Raw genomic sequence first — 20,170 nt, 5'->3', positions numbered from 1 at the left:
CATAGAGACTCAAGTACATGCAAGGCAGTGGCTAAGTCCATGCAAGTATGCAAGTCACTGAAGACAGAGGGAGATTTCTAGGCAGGGCAGAAAGAAGAAATTTGCTCATTTTGCTCATTTTAGCTCTTTACAGTGACATTTATTTGGAGTTTCGTTATAAACACCAAGTATTTCATGTTATTAACCTTTGAGGAGTTTTAAATGAAGTCTATATGGTTTACTGCATTTACTTTGAGTCATGGATTATACAATAACACAATGGTTTCTCAGCAGGATTAAAACCCGAGTACATTAAAATTCAATTAAAAGCCTGTGACAAGTGCAGTGGTTGACTCAGACCATTGACTGAGATTGTGTCTCTGTAAAATGAGCATTGTCACAGCACCAAGGAAGGAAGATATATGTTTGTTATAACCGACTGAAATGTCAGGCTCTCTTGTATTTGAGCAAGTTCTAACATTTGTCTCTCAATTTGTGTTTCTCCCTAGTTAGCCAACTGACATCACGATGACTGAAGACTTAGACCACAGATTCAGCAGTCTCACCTGGGATCAGATTAAAATCCTGGATCAAGTCTTAGCTGAGGTCATTCCTATTCATGGGAGAGGAAATTTCCCAACACTGGATGTAAAGCCGAAGGATATCATTCACGTGGTAAAGGAACAGCTCATCGAAAAGCAAATCAATGTTAGAGATATCCGCCTGAACGGTTCGACAGCCAGTCACATCCTAGTGAAGCAGAACGGAACCAGTTACAAGGACCTAGACATCATTTTTGGGGTGGAACTTCCAAGCGAGCTCGAGTTCCAGGTGGTTAAGGAAGCAGTTCTTAATTGCCTGTTGGACTTCTTGCCAAAATGTGTTAATAAGGAAAGAATCACTGCTCAGACTATGAAAGATGCCTACGTGCAGAAGATGGTCAAAGTCTCCACCGACCATGATCGCTGGAGTCTCATCTCACTGTCAAACAACAGCGGCAAGAATGTAGAATTGAAGTTCGTCAACTCACTCAGACGGCAGTTTGAGTTTAGCGTGGACTCCTTCCAGATCATACTGGACTCCATACTAGGCGTTTACAGAGCAACAGACTGCAAACTGACAGAAGACTCTCACCCCACTGTCATCGCCGAGAGTATGTATGGAGACTTCAACGAAGCAATGGACCACTTAAAATACAAACTGATTTCCACAAGGAACCCAGAGGAAATCAGAGGAGGTGGCCTCCTGAAGTACAGTAATCTCCTGGTTCGTGACTTTAAGCCAGCAGATGAGGCTGAAATTAAATCTCTGGAACGTTACATGTGCTCCAGGTTCTTCATTGATTTTCCAGATGTTGCTGAGCAGCAAAGGAAAATTGAGTCATATCTGCGAAACCATTTCATTGGGGAAGAGAAAAGCAAGTATGACTACTTGATGACTCTGCGTGGCGTTGTGAATGAGAGCACCGTCTGTCTCATGGGACACGAGCGAAGACAAACTCTGAATATGATCACAATTCTGGCTTTAAAAGTACTCGGAGAACAAAATATCATCCCAAATGCAGCCAATGTAACATGCTATTATCAGCCTGCTCCATATATCAGTGACAGAAACTTCAGCAATTACTACATTGCTCACGGACAACCACCTATCATCTACCAGCCGTACCCATTTCACCTACAAATGCAAAGTGGCATGGTTTAGGAACGTGAGAACCTCCTCAGCACTTACACTCCTCTCTCTTTCCAGTTCTTTCCGTAATAAAGGCCTCATTAAAGCACGTTTGATCATCACTTTTGATTTAAGGACTATTTTTGTGCAAGTTGCCAAAGTTATTTGGTTGTTCAATGTCTAAATCACCATTAAGCAGATTGTAAAATAAGTGAAACGGCTATCATTCTCAAACTATTTATTCCCCTACATGCGTTTGGGCTATACTTTTTTTTTCAATGAGAAGAGAAGGGTATAAATTATTCTAATTTTATAAAATGAAATGCACTAAGTTCTGTGTTCTAAAAAATTCTTAAGCAAAATTTAAATAGTGTAAATGAAAAACTAAGCCAATAAAATACCTCTCCGTAGAAATGCCTGATTTTAGAAGTGATAGTGTTGTGGGTACGTTAAAGTAGATCATCCATCCGATAGATCACCCATGCAGTTCCAGAAACATTTATTTGCAGCACCTTTTGAAAGTACGTGTTGATGGGCTGTCTCTTGGTGGTTTGAGCTCTGATCGCTCTTCAGTTCCAGTTTGAGAGGTGGGGTCCCTCTCCTCACCAGAGTGCTGTTTAGTGATGGGTAGCAGGAAACATCCCTTCCAAGAGCAGACTCAGCATTTTTGCGTATCCAGAATTTCCACTGATCCGAGTGAGAGCTCTGGCTGCTTAAGTAATGTAGCGTTGGACCCCAGGATCTGCCTCACAGACAATGAAAGTTGTAAGAGACGATACAACTATTCTGATTAAATTGGTCTTGAAAAACAAAGTAATAGGATGAGAAAGAAGGTGAAAATTGAGCACATAGGGCTTGCTTTCTATTGCTAATTTGTTATTGATCCGAGATGCTTTAACGTATAATAAATGGAGTCAGGAAAAACCCAAAAAGCCCAGGACTGCATTGGTTTTAGGCGAACTAAAACAAATCCTTGGCAGTGGCATTTGAAAAAATGCTTTATACTAGCAATGTCCTGTATATGTTTAGATCCCTGCACACATACACTAGTAGCAAATAAAGATTTCTCTTATGATCAGGAAGTAAAACATTAGTTACAAGTTTTTGTGTGTGTGAGTGTTTACCAAAGAGAAGTTTTAAACATGTCACATAAGTGCCTCCCTGTGCCAGTTGCTCCATGAAGGCTGTAGTGCTGTTGGCAGGCATGCTAGGGAGCTCCTGAATTACAGAAAGGGAAACGTACGCCCTCAGTACTCCACTGATGGGTCGCAATGTGTTCGCAGCACTGAAGGTCAGAGGGGTGTGCGTGAGCAGGTCTGGGGGAGACGGAGCTAAGGTATTCTCACCAAAACTCCTCCAGTTTAGATGCTGAATATGGTACGAGAAGGAACAGCACGCAAAGGAGATGTAGAACAGGTGCGGTTGTAAAATGGGAACAGCCAACTGGAAATGCAAGCAGTAGAGTTTCTTACATCTGACACTTAACATGTCACTGTGTCGTACTACAAGTTCATTGCTGGTACATCACCGTCTGTCCGCATCCTCCTCGTGTTTAGAAACTGTATTTTATCTTTTTACAACAGGTGTCAGGGCTTAGAAATTTATTCTACTTGGGAAAGAGGGTTTGATTGATTTTACACAGAACTGTGCTACATACCACTATTTTAAATCAATCATTTCTAAAATTTCTAAGGTCTATGAAGTCCTATTGCCAGTGAAATGTAGCTTTCCTTTTTCCCATTATATGCCTGTACAGTAGAAAAAAGAGCTGTGTAAAGACAACTTGCCGACCATCATCACTATGGTCGACTCTTTTCTGTAAAATACAGTGCAAAAAACAAAGTTTCTGCAACATAAGAAGGGTATACTAATCTACTTGGAAGCTGATCCATTTTGTGATGTCTTTCATTAATATAGTACTGTTATTTTTGCGGATTTTTCAGGTACGTCAAGTTCTGTGCCTAAACCCACACTTCATTTCACTTCCAATAGTATCTTTCCATTGGCTAAACTATATTTAATAAAATCAGCAGTTCTAATTGGGAACTGTCTAAAAATATGTTATGAGATATGATAACACTGTATTTGCATGTAAGCACTTGTAGGGAAGTCCCTGTCAGAAGCAAAGTGGAGTGAAACATTTTCATTTTTTTTCAATTGAACTGTTTAGATTACAAAGGGAACCTTTAAATTTAGTTTGGTATTTGCCAAATTAAATAGCACTGTGAAATTTTGTAAGAGCCTTATGTAGGATATGTCCCCGCTAATGCTTGTGCTTCAACACTCAGCACGTGGGACCTGCAGGTCTGAAGAGCTGAAAGCTGGACTGGGCAGAGCCGGGACTTTCTGATGTGTCTGTGGGAGTTAGGCATCCAAATGCCTTGAGTTTCAGGAGGAACTGGGCTCCTAAACTCTTGAAATTTGTTTGAAAAATCTCAGTCCATCTATATTGGCCTGTGACCTTAATGTAATGTAGCCACATCAACTTATTACTCCTCCACTCCTGGTTTCCTGGCTTGCTGGGTGGAGAAATGGGTTGATCTTCTCAAGAACTGGGAAACAGGTCAGCCAAGAAAGAGCATTTTCAACATGTCATATGTAGCCAATGATCCATCACCTGGAGAAATACTTCAACAAGTTGTTTTTTAACCAACAAGTAGAATCGTGTATCACCCTGTATAAAGGACTATAATTTTTTTGAATCAGACATTGTGAAAAGCATCAGGAATGGTGAACTAGCTCTGGATTTGTATAAACCAGCCTGTCTGCTTGTACAGCAACTGTTATTTAAATATATGTATTTAATTCTGTTACGCCTCTTTTTATGCATCCAGGTTAGATAAGGAAGGACTCAGTCAAAGTCCATGGAGTTAGTGGGAAGAATCCACCTAACTGTAATGGGCTTTGTCCGAGACCCCAGAAAAAAGGACTTACGTGAGTACCTACAGGTAAAGGTACAAAGACATCAATATGCAAAAATGTCTCAGGTATAAATAAACCCTTTAAATTTATTGAAAGTCTTGTATTTCTTACCTAGAGGTAGTTCAGTTTTGAAGGTTTAATTGAGGTTTACGATGTTATGTGTATAAAATCTCACATATCTCCACACACACACACACGCAATTAACGAAATCTGATGGTTTTAAATATTTCCTTCCGAATGTTATCTTGATACCTGGCAGCAGTATTTGACCTGAAGAGTTTTTTTCCAAGGTAATAGTGACTCTGTAAACTAATATTAAAAAGGGGATGATGTATAGACTGCTGCTTGCAAAACATCGATATCAATATGTAAGATGAAATACTGTAACCTCTTCTCCAGTTGTTACTGACTTTACTGTGTGCAGATATAAGTCTACAACGAATTGAGTTTTCTCAGTCCCAGTCTCCTGAGCTTCATGTTTACATTATAATTATATCTTGTTGTTACAATCTGTTCAATAATTATAATACCTGCAAATTGTAACGCTGATTTTATTTAATCACATAAAACTTCTTAAGGTTTACAGCTTAAAGTAATCTAATGTTGTCAGGACCTAAGTGTTAAAGTTTCAAGTGCTTTCCGAAAAAATGTCATTTGAATTTTGTGTTATATTGTAAAAGGTCGATTTGAAGCATATACTTTATGGTAGTTCCTTTAAAATGTAATTTGTGAGCTTTATACTCAACACGTTACAAAGGTTTTTGCAATGGATAAAAGAAATATAAAATTGTCCTCGGTCGAGATGTTATATCGTCTGTTGTGATAACACTGAGCCTGCAGATCTGTGAAGTAATGGATCTGATTTACCAGCGCGTCATTTTGATTTTCTAGCTGTGTAATCTGACTGATGTTAGAGAAGTTATGTCAACATAAATTCGGAGTTACTCAGGTGTGCTTCCACTCTGATTTGTAGAAATGCTTGGAGAAAGGGCAGCAGAGAGAGTTCGGCAGATCAGCATGATTCCTACAGCTCAGTTTTTGTTTGATATGTTTTTCTATTAAACTAAATGAATGGAAAGGTATTCAGGACAAAGCTGTTGCAGATGAAGTATTTCACTCAACGTGCCATCTGAAGCTGTTGAAAAAATATTGTAACGCTCAAAATGTGTACTAATCACACAAATTTGTAGGTCATTAGTCCACAGTGTTGACTAGTGCCTTTGGGTATTTGGGGAGCGATCATTAAAATAATTTTCTTGTTTAACATATGGTTTGCTTCTAATACCTTCGTTATTCTGGTTGGTTGTCAATTCTAGCATGCAGACTTCTAGCAGCCATTCTGGCATTGTACAACTGCAAGAGTGCTAAAGATTCGGTTACGGTTCGTTAGGTCAATAAAGCACCACTGACCCGCTGTCAGACCTACACGGAGAGTTACAGAACGGCTGGATTGAATATCGTGAATGCCTTTGATACGATTGAACGGCTCTGCGCTAGTTGTCAAACAGGCTTGTGTCAAATATTCACATTTTAAGTGCCTAGATATATATTTATATATTGAAAACTGTCTGCTGGGTAAATAAAATTAATACTTAACAAATTATTTGACTCTACATATGCCTAAAAATACATTGTACCTATGCTGAGTGCACGTTCCCATAAATCTAAACACGTATTTATTGAGGCTGTAGAATTTCTGCCAAATATGAACACGGTCAGTGCCAGGGATGTTGCACCAAGGTCAGAGAAACTCCTGCAAACTCTTGAGTTTTCAGTTGGGTGACGTAACCACATCCACCAGTTAGATTTTCTGGTTACTTGGATTTTCTGGTTTTTTGCGGTTTGGGTTTTTTTTGGTTGTGTGGGTTTTTTTTTTCGTGGGCTGGGTTTTGGACTACTGCTTATTAATTCAATCCCATTTTTAAAAAGGACGAGACAATATTGTTCTTTCTTCCGGGGGGTGTCAATGCAGTGTCTGCCCCATGGGCCCTCTGGTGCCTTACAGAGGGGGGGAAGGAACGTGCCGGAGGTTTTAGCCCCTTGTGAGAGCTTGGAAATTCCTTGCTTGGGTGCTTATTGCCTTTTGGTCTTTTGCGGTGTTGACGGTGCAGTGAAGAGACTCGCTGCGGTTCCCGTACGGCAAAGATGCCGCCATTTGGTGGAAACAGGGAGGAAAGCAGCCAGGACTGGTGTGTCTCAGCAGCCTGAGGATGCTGCAGAAGCTCCCTGGCCCTCACCGGCCCCTTCGAGCCGCGACCCAAAGCCCCTTTGCTATCAAACACCTGAGAGGTTAAAGGGATGGGAAGGGGAATGGCAATCCGTTGTGCAGGAGAACCTGCGAATCTCTGTGCTTTAGTGACACTCATAAATTGACTCAAAATGGTCTTCAATTTTTACCACTTTGCCTCGTGGGTATGTAGCCGGCTCCGCTCATCTCTACCTTGGGCACCCAGTGCCATCCCAAGCTCTGGATGTGGGAGGGCAGCAAAACACCCACAGTCTGGGGAAACCTTTTTCATTTTTTTTTTGACATTGCTCAAAAAGTGCTCTTTCACTTATTTTTTATGGTGTAATAGAGGAATTTTTGTAAAAGCCTTCCCATTTTTTTAACCAGTACTAATCATTTAATCATAATTTCATTTCCTGACAGTTTATTTTCTTTTATTTTTAGCCAACTGCCTCTTTAGTAGCCAGATTTTTAGTAGCCTGCCTCTCTGGTAGCCAGATTTTTAGTAGTCTGCCTCTTAATAAAATGATGAGTGGGGAAATGCGAAGGCAGCCCGCATAGGGGGTTTTCCTTTCCTTAAATATTCACCAGACACTTTCCTGAGGAATTCAAAGTCTTAAGGAAATACATGAAGTTAACAGAGGGCTGTCTTATTTTCCAGTCTCTGCCACCCTCCATTTTTTCAGCTCCATCAGTCTCCATCATGAGATACTATTTCATAAGCAAGTGATTTTCTTCTTACCAGCTGCTTCTATATTCAGCTCCATTTCATCTTGTACCATCGCAGAACCTGTGTTTCTGAAATCACAATTAGTTACCATGGAAAGCAATTCAATACCATAATAAATACACTTGAAGGCTGCTCACTCAGCTATGTATTAGAAAATAAAAATTAAAAATCTAGAGAACTGGATCCAGATCACAGGCATATATGTTTAGGGCAAGTGTGTGCTTGTAGGTATACAGGTTAATGTAATTTTTTAATTGTATTTTCCTTGCACTCTGTATGTGACTACAGACAGCATAGCAAACCCCACCGAGATGCAGCCCTGCTCCCTTGCAAGCCTGGCTCTCCAATATCAGCCCCTTTTCCCCCATCCTAGATTTCATTTTCCTGTAAATATTCTCATCCTGTTGTTGATACGAATTTATTTCGCACTTGTTCTGTTTTGCTTTCTGGAAAAGACAGAAACATGATGGTGCCCATATGTTCCTCTATTTCTGCACACACACAGCCGTCGGCAGCATTTCAGCGTCCTCAGCAGCTGCCCAGGGCTGGCTTTGCTGTCCCATTTTCCCCACGGAGGAGAGGCAGCGTTGGGAGCACGACAAGTCTTGGCTCATGTTCATGCAACCCTGCGGTGTGCTCACCATTTATGCCAACAATTTATTCCTCCAGTGTTTTATCAGCTCCTGACATTTTCCAGACAATAGGCTGAAATTGCAGCTCATAGTTTTGCCTAAAGGATAAAAATGGATGTTGAAATATATCTCTTTTTATTGTATTCCCTGCTTATCCATGGCTGTTTCCAGGTAATGACATTTCCCATTGAAGGGCCTGGATTCATTACCTGCCTTGAATGGCTTAGAGACCACATCAGGTCAGAAGAAAGAGCTGTCAACTTCTCGTATTAAAGTACAAACAAATCGTTACGCTTCTTTAGAAGCTGATTAAACTCTAAGTTCCAGCCCAAACACTCAGTCATGTTTTCAGTCAAGAGGCAGAAAGATGACCGTAAGAAACAGCATTGCAGTTGTCAAATTTAATGGTCCGGGACAAGCACAGCTGGTCTAATACTAAACTCTAAATAATTTATTACATTTATCAGCTCTTTCATTAAATAATGTATTCAGTCAATGAATTTCTTAACTCTTACTACAGGAAACAAGAGCGTCCGAAGCCTTTCCATCCAACATGTGAGCCAGTTGTGCTTCGTGCAGCTTTCACTGGGGCTACTCACAGAGACTCCTCCACATGTATATTTATGTGCTTTTCTGAACTGAAATGTGATTTTTTTCCATGGTTTCTAAGTTAAGGACATAACAGGAAAACAGGTCTTAGTACAAAAACTAACTAAAACCTGTAGGAGAAGTATGTTTTAGGTAAAAGTTTGTCTCCCCTTGAAGTCGACAAGGTTAAGTTAGGCTATGAAGCAGAGCTACAATAAAACATAATAAAACCACAAGTATTAAAAAATGTGAAGTTGTTTTGTTCTTCAGGTTTAAAAACTGAGTGATTTGTCCGTATTAAAACTTGCTCTTAACATCTTTAGATTAAAAATATTATTTGTTTGCTTCTCACTTACTTTGTTACTGGCACTTTGTTTCCCCCCCCCCGCTCTTGCTCCCTCTTTTATCTCCCCTTTTGTGCTGGGATGTCCTTATGGCTTCATACACTGAGCAGATTGTCAAAAACAGCCTTCCAACAGGTCCAGTGTAGACATTTGGGCTGACACCTCATCCTGAGGGCTTTGCAGGGACAACACTACAGGGACCCCCACCAAGTGAAATACAATCAGTGTTTGGGAAATACAAAAAACCTCACCCATCTGCCCTGTTTGTGATATTAAGTAGCAGAATGCAAATGATCTAATGGTATTTTGGCTTTCACAGTGATTTGGATTTGCATAACAGTGTATTAGTCAATACATGTTTGTGTTAAACAACAAAAGGAAAATATTTTACAAAGTAAGTCTGTTTGATGAAATGTCACCGTGGCAGCTGGGTCCCATGGTGGTGAAGGGAGGGGGCTCTGCCTTGGGGACGTAAAACTGGATGTATCAATACAGAGTGGTCACCGCTGGAGCTGAGAGGTGATGAATCTAATTATTTCCTCGTTGTATAACTGTGAATGACAAGTCACGGGGCTACTTTCAATTGTCATTATTTCATTAATCATACTATATTAAATAAGTGTGCACCTTTCTACCTTCCTTCACTGATGCGTGGAGACTTTGTGCAATGACAGCATGAAAATAAACATACATCCACTGAAAAGCTGCCTCCTGCTAACTATTGGAGTCTCTCAGCAGTCGTGTTCGCCGAAGCAGCAGTTCTCCCAGTGAACAGCCTCTGAGTTAAAATGTCAGAGAGAAATTAGTTTGAAGGATACAGCATTTTCCTTAACACTTGCTTGAAAATATTACAGATTTTATTATCAGTTTGTCTCTGTTTAGATGGCGTCAAGTCTTCAAATCCTTGCAGAGGGCTCTCAGGTTGCTTAAAATCAGTGTAAAAGTCTGTCCTGGATCTGCTCTGATAGTCCACCCCCTGAACTGGAGCAGTAACCCCCTCCTCCGCACACATGTGTGTTTTGGAAGAATAAGCAAAGGTGGCAGAGCTGGAAGCTGCATGTATAGGTTTTATGCAGCTCGTGCTAACAGAGATTGACTACAGTTTTTTTTTTAACCTACGTCTACGGTTGTAGAACTCAATAAACAGTAGGTGAGAAGACTGGAATAAATAAGAGAACAGTAAAGATAAAGGTTTTGGGTGTTTTTTTCATCTGTGGTTGCATCTTAGACATGGTAAACGCCAATTTTAGAGCCACTGGAAGTCATTAGAGATCCTCCCTTCAATATTGATGGGGTTTGGATGAGGCTCAGCCTCGTGCACATGGCTTTCTGCTTCTGGTTTAACGTGAATGGAACATTTCAAGATTGCTTTTCATTTAAAAATGCGTGTTCTCCTCCTCCTCTCTTCTCCCCATTTCCCACTTGAAGCCTCATCTGGGCTGCTTGTTAGAGCCCACGCCGATGACTGCTGCAGCAGCTCAGCCCCAGGGACATGACTCGACCCCGGCTACTGCAGCTCATAGCTGGCCATCACCTGCTTTTATCCCCTTACGTGAATTGGTTTGCTTGGCTGTTAAAATGAGACGGGGAATATGTGCATTTAATCAACCTGAAAATGAAGTACGCAGCATTAATGGAGGCAGTGGAGCAGCTGAACCGAATTGAGCCCTCTACTTCAGCAAAAAGTCAAAATAGTAGAAATTGCAAACCACAACCTCCTGGAAACATGGCAAAATGAACACGTGTGAGTGATTTTTTCCTGTGGACAGATTCTTTCCCAAAGCCTGGCTTGTTTACAGCACAGCCATCCCCTAGACAAGGGCCATCAGGATATCAGATCCATGATAACCTCCACATTTCTGAAACAAACCTGCAATTTGAAATGAAAACTACAGCTGGGAAGATAGTCGACAGCCAGGGGTGAGTGCATGGCAAAGGTTCGAGGAGTTGGGGAGCTACAAGGATTTTGCCACATCGGTGGTCCCCAGGGACCAGAGGACATGTGTGGCACATGGTGGGGTGATGATACCCATTGATCTGGATGCCTGAGTTCCGCTGCCGGTGCGGCGAGCTGACGAAGAGGTGGTTCTCCACCAGAAAACTTTGGTTGAAGCAGGTTAAAACCATGTTCTTCCCGATTTTGATGAATAAATGATTTTCACTGGAAAAATCTCTCTCTCCTCCCTGCCAGGTTTGAGGAGGGCTGGAGGCAAGACCTGAGATTTGGGCTCCTGTTCATGAATTCCTGACGGCCAAACTGTTGATGTATTTACACACCACCCATCTGTGGAAAGCCAAGGAAGAAGGATCCCAGCCTGGAGCTGCTCAGGGTGAGATCTGGCAATCTTGGCATTGCCGATTTGGGAGGCAGAATGGACACTTTTGACATGTCCATCTCCTGCCCGTTGACCATGAAGGACCCTCTGTCCCACTCCTGCTGGGGACAGCGGCTCTATGGAAACACTGCTGGACATCATTATTTATGGTGTTTTAGTCACCCTGGAAACAAAGTAGATGCTACCAGACATGACTTTTAACACAGCTAATTGTATCATTAGTGTCAGTACCACTTAACAACTGGCATATACCTTCCCTGGTCCAGCACTGGCAACGTTGCCATGGGAATGACCTGCCTCCGCACCTCGGTGGGGATGTGCACAAGATGCACCAGGACCACAGTGAGGTGTCACAGCTTTCTGCCACTTGTCCCGGGGCAGGTTTGCTGGCTTATCTAAGTTCTACATTTGCTAAAATATACTATTTTGGGGACAAGAAACTACTCCTGAATTCAACTGAACTTTGTAAACATGCTGCCCTGAAACATTTCATGCTGCCATCCCTATGTGTGGTACTCCAGCCTCTCATTTCTCAACAGTCCTCCCATCTCAAAATCTACTGAAGCAAAATAATTCATTAAATAATAATAATAACAAAGAATCCAAGAGCAAAGTGGAATTTTACTTCCTCCTTTACCCAGGACTTCCCGATCTGTCCCAGCAACGTTGATGAACATTTTGAGATTTCAGAATGACTTGGAGATTTTGGTGGGTGTCCAAACCATTCATCACCTAGCATAAACCTCTGGCTCCAGGGAGGATGTCACCATGTCCAAGAGCCATGTCCAGCCAGGACAGGCTGCAACAAGATCCTGCCAGTCTCCTGAGGTCCACAGGTGAGCCAGAAAACCCTGCTGCTTTTTCCTCCTCAATTGTACTGGGGCCAAATGATTGCTGATGGGTTTTCACAAAGTTTAACGGCGTTATAACCACACACACACACAGAAAGTTGGCTTTGGTTTCTGAGCGAGAAGTAAGCAATTCTGTAATGAGGTAACAAATGATCCTTGGAAGAAAAAACCCCTAAGTTATTAAATCCCTGTCCTGAAGGCTGTACACAAGAGCTCTGCAGACTTATCAAGCCGCTTTGCCCCAGGAGGAGCCATTATGGATGGGCTGATGGGTCTCAGGCTATTCATCAAGATGCAGCTATTTCACAGAGATGCTGTCACCATGGCTCAGCTGTGGCTGGCAGCGGTTTTGGGGTGATACGTGCATTTCGAGAGGCTGATCCCCCCGCAGAGCAGCGGGTGGCGGTTTCTGAACTTAAGGGAAATAAGATGAGGGATGGATGGGCAAGTTGGGGTTTTAAAGCAGAACCTGAAAACAGTGTGTTTGTGGAATCAGTTAAAAAAAAAAATAAAAATGACTAAACCACCACTGAAAACCACGTGTGTCTGCTTTCCCTCGCCTGGGAGAGATGAATTGCTTTGCTAGCATATGATAACCAACACATCCAGCATGGCTGGGGGCTGCCACAGTGGGATAGCATGGCTTTAGAGGGGGAATATGTAAACTAGCGGGGAGATAGATGTTATGGAGATGTGCCCAAAGCCCCAAGAATAAATCCAAGTGCCTGGTGGATGTTTTTCAGTGGAAGACAAATAGCGTCATTTTGGATCGTTCTTCTGGGGATTAGGGGTTCAGCTCCATGGTTTAAATGCAATGAGACACTTTACTCTTTCAGTGATGCTTGTATTTATCCCCTTTGTCCATCGCTCGTCACCCCAAACAGGATGCCCCGAGACACAGCCACACGCACCCCTCTGACACTCCTTTACAACCACTGAAGTCCTTGAAGTTCCCCTAACAGCTCTGTGCTGCAGCTGTTTCTTGGTCTACACAAAAAAAAGATTGGCATAATCTATCTTTTTGTCTTTGTAGATGAAACAATGTCAAAATCCCTCAAGCCTGCAAGTAAAAGGAAGCAGGTGGCTCTTGACTGGAAACTTTTATTGCAAGGTTTGGGCTTGAGAGCACTTGTTCCCGCACCCGCCCCATCCTGTTCTGCCCCAGCCCTGAGAAAGCCAGCAGGAGGGGAGGTTGGGCACTGTCACCCTGTTCAGCAGCATGGCTTTGGGCTCTTCCCTCAGCTTCATATGAGACCACCCTGGGGGAAGGTAGGGCTGAAGGTCTCCAACACACCAGCAGAACCCGTTTGTTGTTGTCGTTCTCCATGTACCACTTGGTGCCGTGCCCACAGCAACCCAGAGTGACGCTGGCAGAGACACAACCTGGTCAGCACCTTTCTTGGGGGCATTAAAAAGAAAAAAAAAAAAAAAAAAAAAAGCCAGAAGATAAATTTGGCCCTGAGGGTGGTGTAAACCAAAAGACACTTTGCAGAAGCATCTCTCCTGCCCACCACAATCCCCCAGGCAGACTCTGCCCCCAGGTGTCAATTATTTCAAAATTGACTCCAGCTGAAGAGCACCTGCTCATAAATATCGACAAATCCTCCTGCATCCTGTTTGCATCATCGCCTGTGTGCTTTGGTGGGAGAGAACATGAGTAAATGACTGACTCACAAGGTCTTATTTCTCAAATTTCATGCAGTTTTAGAGTTTTCCTTGTATTTTACATTAAGATGCTTGTTCCTTTTATAACCTTCATTACACATTAAGAAGAGTGCATGCAGACCCAAATAGCTCTTGAATTTATAAATACGGACCAATCGATGTATTTTATTTTGAAATTATTGTGATAAACAAATGGGATATTTCAGTAATGCTCGAATGTGCTCTGTAAGTAATGCCTCTCATTGTCCTTTAATTGCACGTATTTGGTAAATGAACTTTAAAGGTTCTATTAGTATTCATTAGGCAGAGACTACCATACATCTTGTGCAAAATTAATAAAATACAACTTTTTCCTCTGATCATGACGTAGCTGAGTTGCAGCCTAGCACAATGCACTTTTATTACAGGTATATATTACTGTTTCTTCCCAAAGCCCGGTTACAAAGGTTACAAAGTGGCTATTTTTAGTTAATGGCTGTGTAATGAACAAAGGTGTGAGCACTTACCAATTTTCTTCTGATTTTCAGACTAGAGTCCACTGCCAAGCCAGGAAAATTATACTGGAAATTCAGCTCACTCTTGGAGCTGGGATGCTAAAATACCTCTGTGAGCATTACCAAGCCAACACGTTTGGGGTGTCCCGGTGCCCAGGGTCAGCCCCAAAAACGCAGAAGATGCTGCCAGTGTCCCCTGGGGCAGGGGAAGAGGAGGTGGCTGACCCCTGCGTGGGGTGATGCAGGGGCACACGGGAGGCAGCTCCACGGAGCCCCAGCTGAGTACGGAGAGACTGGAACTCAAGAGAGCTGAACGTAGTGACTCTGGGGAAAGGCGACGTGCCCTTTACGCCATCAGGGTTGTGCCATATGGACTGTCAATATTTTGCTGCCACTAATTCTCACTCCTCCTCACCATCCATGGCAAATTCAGTACAAGCAGGAGCCTGTTCTCAGAGCCGTCCTTAACTCAGACCCTCTTGGTTACGAGCTCCTGCTTGGTAAAATACAACTTTTTTCTCCATATCCTGAGTTGCACTGTTCAGCAAAGTTTGTTGTCCAAAGCCAGCCTTTGCTGCATCTTTTTATTAGGACCCAGCAGCCTTTATTCCTCCAAAACCAAACTGTTCCTCCCCATCTGTGGGGAGCACCTCTGTGATTGCTGGCAAGTCTTCCTCAAACCTTCACCTCCACATGGAGGAGATTTAAGTGGCCACAAAGAGCTGTACTGAGTCCACATCTGAAGAAACATCAACTGATGTCCTCTGGAGAGGCAGGTCCAACTTGGAAGTCTAGGTGGAGGTGGTGTGTGTTTCCCAGCGAGGTTAAGGAAAGCTGCTCACTTGGCTGGAGCCATGGAATGGTGGATGGGAAAGCATTACCTCTGAAGCAGGGCAGCACGTGAAGATGAGTCTCCTGAAATAAAACTGTCACCATTTTTGTCTTCTTATTTCTTTGACTTTTTTTTTTTAACCAAATGCATTTAAAACAGATTGCAAATTGTGTATTTTAATATTTATATGTTTGGGTTGGGTTTTGGAACTAAAACAAAAGAAAAAGTTTATTTGAAAAATAAAACAAACTGCAACAAAAGCCCAAAGAACTGCTACAGAAGTCCAGAAGGCTTTACAAACCCCCACAAAGCTGAGGACTTTTTTCCTAGTGAATTAATGAAAATGTGACCTAATGAGTCACCGGGTGTTGGGTCTCAACACAGAGGAAAACACTTAAGCAGGTGGGGAAGGTGAGCCAAGGCTGAAGCAGGCTGTGCAAACAGGTGGAAATGCCACCCCCAGCACACTCATCCAGGCAGCAGCTAATGGCTTTGTGGTGGTAAAGACAAGAGACGTGTGGTCTGGTGTCAACGTCCACATTGACGGGGTTTTCAGGAGCAGGAGGGAGCACACAGCAAGAGTTGGGAGTAAGAGCCCATGGGATCAAACCTGCCTGCAAAGCAACTGTGCATCATCACTGGCAAAAAAAAGACCCACCACTTGTCAAAGTGTGAGGATATAGAATGGGTAATAGAGGATATAAAAGAGAAAAAACCTGTATGGTGAGCTCTGCTTAGAGAGGGAGAAGGTTTGCTATGGAGATGCTAGCTCAGATCTTGCCAAGTCATTAATAACCCTGAACTGAAAAGATCCATCAATCAGTTTGAGGAGCTGAATGAAAACCGGTCAAGGGCAGAGCAGGGGTAGAGGCTGCAGAATGCGTCTGGTTCCTTCAGACAGATGTGAAAAATGGCAGAGGGGAAGTGTATTAAAAAAAAAAACAACCTCAAAACAATCAGGAAAGCTATACAAAAATCCATTAAAATATAATGAAGGCTAAGAAATAGGGAATATTACAATTTTCCTCTCCCCATGCAGGCTCCCCAGAAGGCCTATTAAAGCAAGGCAGTGCAGAGAGGTGAGGAATGCAAGCTCTCACCCAGAAAAGGCAACACTTGCTGGAATACCAATACCTCAGACAGTGAGAAAAGTTCGTAACCAGAGGATTACTTATGGCAAAATATAATGCCACCCCCGAAACCACAATAAACTGTTGGATTTGTCTCTAAATCACAACAGAAACGGAAGAAGCCACGTTCATTTAGCAAGGAGGATGTATTTAATATAGAAGGAAATGGGTCAAGCAGCTAATAGCTCTATATAAATATTTAAATGGCAACAGAGCAGCACATTGTGTGTATTGCCTAGGGATTTAGGCTAAATAAATGAAGCTGGCCTTTCCCACCTTGTCATCTGTGGGTCAGTAAATATTTGGGGTGCTCAGTCACCAAGTACGGACACTTTGGGAAAGAAACCACAAGCATGCACTGAAGTTTAAGAGCAAACAGCTTCATGCCCCCCGACTGAAAGGAAAGAAGTGATTTCTGGCTTCTGTTTAAGTCAGAATAACAAATAATTTAGTTAATTTGCTGCTTAAAGGCATCTGAAATGACAAATAAATGATGTAAACTGAAATCTTATTGGCCTTTTCTTGATCCATTACGGGGTCAGGCGAGGACTGCTGTGTACATGTTAATGCCACATGACATTAATGCATGGAAAGACAAACTCAAGCCTGCTTTTGCTTGAAGCACAGGAGGAACTCTGCTGGTTTTAATGGACTTTAAGGCATCCTGAGAATTACATTTAGGATGCAAGATGTGGTGCATAGGTAATGCATGAATGATTCAGGTGTTTTTTTCTCTTGGAAGAGGGCAAAGAAGATGTGGGCTGGCACAAACATCGCCTCTCAATTTTCAAGGACAGAGCAATATATTCCTTCCATTCCTTACTCAAGCTGTAAGAGCTTGCATGTCTCCTTTCTAGGCTAACCACAAACTAAAAATCACCATACGAGTATTTCTCACTGGTGAGCTCCTGGGCAGCCGTGAGCCCACGCTGAGCAGGGCAGAGCTCAGCAGCACCGACCAGAAATAGCAACACTTCAGCAGAGCCTGAACTCACCGCACTTCACCAGGCTTCGGCTCACACTTGGGGAAGGGACAAGAAATAATTGCATAACCAGGTTGGAACTGGAGCTAACGGGCTGGAGGATCCCTGGAGAAGTGGTGTAGGCATGAGAGGGGGTGAATCCCAGCTGGAAATTTCCAAATGAGCTGTCTGCAATTCAAGCCAGCGGCAGGTGTGAAAGGGAGCGTGGTCTGAGCCAGAGACAACATGCCAGAGCTGGAAGTGCCCAGGTGGTTTCTCTATAAAGAGGTTTTAAATGTTATAATTTTATATGTGATGCAAAATAAAAGGTATTTTGTAAATTCTCTCTCATCAAAAAATAGACCCAGGTAAGTACAACCAGGTGTGACGAGTGCTGTAACAGCACAGGCGCAGAAAAATTGTCTGGAAATGTAACTCTAGTGACTAACACAAACCTCTTTTAATACAACCTCTTGCTGGACTGAGGCAATGCATATATATTGAGCAGGTAAAATCATGTTTTCAAGGAAATAATATTCCCCCATCAGCTTTATTAGGATCAAAATTTACCCTACTATGTAATGTACCCAAGGTTTGGCAACGTAACAGTCTTTATATCCACTCTGTGGCTACATCCCCTCTCCTTAGAGGAACATCTTAAGAGAAAAAAAAAAGATGAGGAATTATATATTGATTTAGATCTTGCAGCTTGTTTTTCATCAGAGGAACTTTTCTAGTTCCAGTCAATTACCCATCTTAAGTCTCAATAAGAGTTACTTTTAGGGATGGAAAGCAGAGGGGCTCATAACACATTAGCGATTTAAACACATGCACAGCTGCTGCTGAGGACAGTATCATTCCCATGGGCCTTCAAAAAGGGCAAATAAAATTGTGCCAAGCCTGGAAGAGTAATCCTGTGAGGATCCACAGCTGCAGTGCTGTCTGCTGTACAGTATGGTCTGGCTGTTCCCTTCCCAGAGCAGCTTCTGCTCAGGCTGGTACAGTACGTGCTTGTTATGGGACTTGAATAAAAGAAATATGCACCTACAGTTACATAGGTGATATGAAAGATGTGATTTCTCCTAAGATGGACTAAAAACTTGACATTCTTCCCAGCCTGTTGACATGTATACAAATTCACTCTGAATGGGAGAAAACTAGAATATCAGCATCAGGAATGCTGCTTAGACTCTGTTGGTTTCCTTGAAATGTCACAGATCAGCGAACACAATAATGTAACATTGCTGTGCAAAGCACACGAGCAGATATTAAGTGTTTAAATGACAAATAACTATTTGATGTTAAACTCTGCACAAGATAACTTCTTAATACCCTGGGACATTGTGTCATGCCAGGTCAGGTTGACAGCCAGTTACTGTTGCCTATGACAGATAAACGTGTCCTCCTTGGTTTTACGTGTTATTCTCCTGTTTTGGCATTCAGACGTGATGGGGGAACCAAAATACACAGGTAGGGATGCTGAATGGCACCCAGGAGGCATCTGCAACACCTACCCTTCATCTGTCCCCAAATTTAGTTCATCCTTGGTTCTCCTCACAGCTAAACCCACATCTGCTACCTGTGCTATGGATATCAGAGTGAGTTTTCCCAGTCCCCCTTCTTCCTCTTATGTTCCCTTTTTCCCATCGCTGCGTGTTTTAAGGAACATAAAAGTATACAAACTTGTACAAGGCAGAGAGCAGGGGAATTGCCTATAGTGAAGGAAATTTGGGATATTATTGTAAGCCCAGCTAGTTGCACTTTCTTCCTGATAACCTCATTTTTCTTTTCTATATTATATATAAAATGAAACGTGCAGAGACATGGTGCCACATGTGCACAAACGCCAGTCTCTACTCACATTGCTCTGTTTTTGTAGGTGTTATTCAGACCCACTTCTGGTGCTCATGAGAAATTCCACTCCCGTGGTGTTGTTCACCCAGGAATAGCTCAGATCTGTCACAGTTCTCCATCACCCAAGCAGGAAGATGAAGAGAAGACAACTGCCCACCCATTAACGAACCACAGAAGTCTGTAACAGCCAGAGGGTTTCCAAAATTCTGGCTATTTTTTTCCAGAAACAGTTAATTTTCTGGTATATGGGACCTGCTCAGAGCAGCTGCATCTCTGTAGGCAGCAGCCCTGTGGATCATGGTGCTGGAAACAGGAGCTGCCAAGGTGGATGTGACAGCCCTGAGTATCCCCTCTGCCAGCCAAGAAGAGTTTGGGGGCTGTTTTGTCACTTGGGTGGGATAGATGCCATTTCCCCCATGGTTTAGCTCCCCTACTGCTGCCCCCCAAAAAGCTTCCTTGCCCAAGTTTTGAGGGCTCTGACTACTGAGAGGTTTTAGGGCAGGATTAGGTTTTGCATCATATGGAGAAATTTGAGCTTCATTTAGAGCAGAAATGCAACTTCTAACCTCACCTAGAGCACAGGGGCCATTCTGCCACTCCAGATGTGGGCACAGTGCCAGGGCAGAGGGTTTCCTCCTGCTCACCCACTGCTGCAATACAGCCTCAGCCCACCAGCTGTTATACCTGGCAGGTAACCAGAGGCAAGCATTAAGCATAGCAAGCTCTTTTAAGGTATCAAAGCTTTTTCCTGATTTCTTGGTGTTTTTTTCAGGAAGACAGAAACATCAGATGATGTTCAAATGTGCTCAAATAAGAGAATCCTACATGAAAAAGAAAAGGATACGTGCCTGCAGTACCAGCCAGGAGACAGCACTGCACTCAAGACACAGGCAAAAAAGCTCTAATGAACTAAAGATGATTTTCTTAAAATCGAAGGCAAAGCTCTACCCCC

General features: G+C 42.7%; 1 protein-coding gene across 1 annotated transcript; it reads left to right on the top strand.

Moving 5' to 3' along the window:
• Positions 1-507: 507 nt before the first annotated feature.
• LOC104353736 (terminal nucleotidyltransferase 5C) lies at positions 508-1,683 on the top strand. The gene has a single exon (XM_009960425.2). It carries the CDS (start codon positions 508-510, stop codon positions 1,681-1,683), a length of 1,176 nt encoding a protein of 391 aa, XP_009958727.2.
• The last annotated feature ends 18,487 nt before the right edge of the window (positions 1,684-20,170 follow it).

Source organism: Leptosomus discolor, chromosome 9 (assembly GCF_034619465.1).
Source record: "Leptosomus discolor isolate bLepDis1 chromosome 9, bLepDis1.hap2, whole genome shotgun sequence".
Classification (NCBI taxonomy): domain Eukaryota; kingdom Metazoa; phylum Chordata; class Aves; order Leptosomiformes; family Leptosomidae; genus Leptosomus; species Leptosomus discolor.
This window is presented reverse-complemented; position numbering and strand designations above follow the sequence as displayed.

Coding starts and splice junctions, on each gene's coding strand:
- LOC104353736 (XM_009960425.2), top strand. CDS start 508: ATGACTGAAGACTTAGACCACAGATTCAGCAGTCTCACCTGGGATCAG.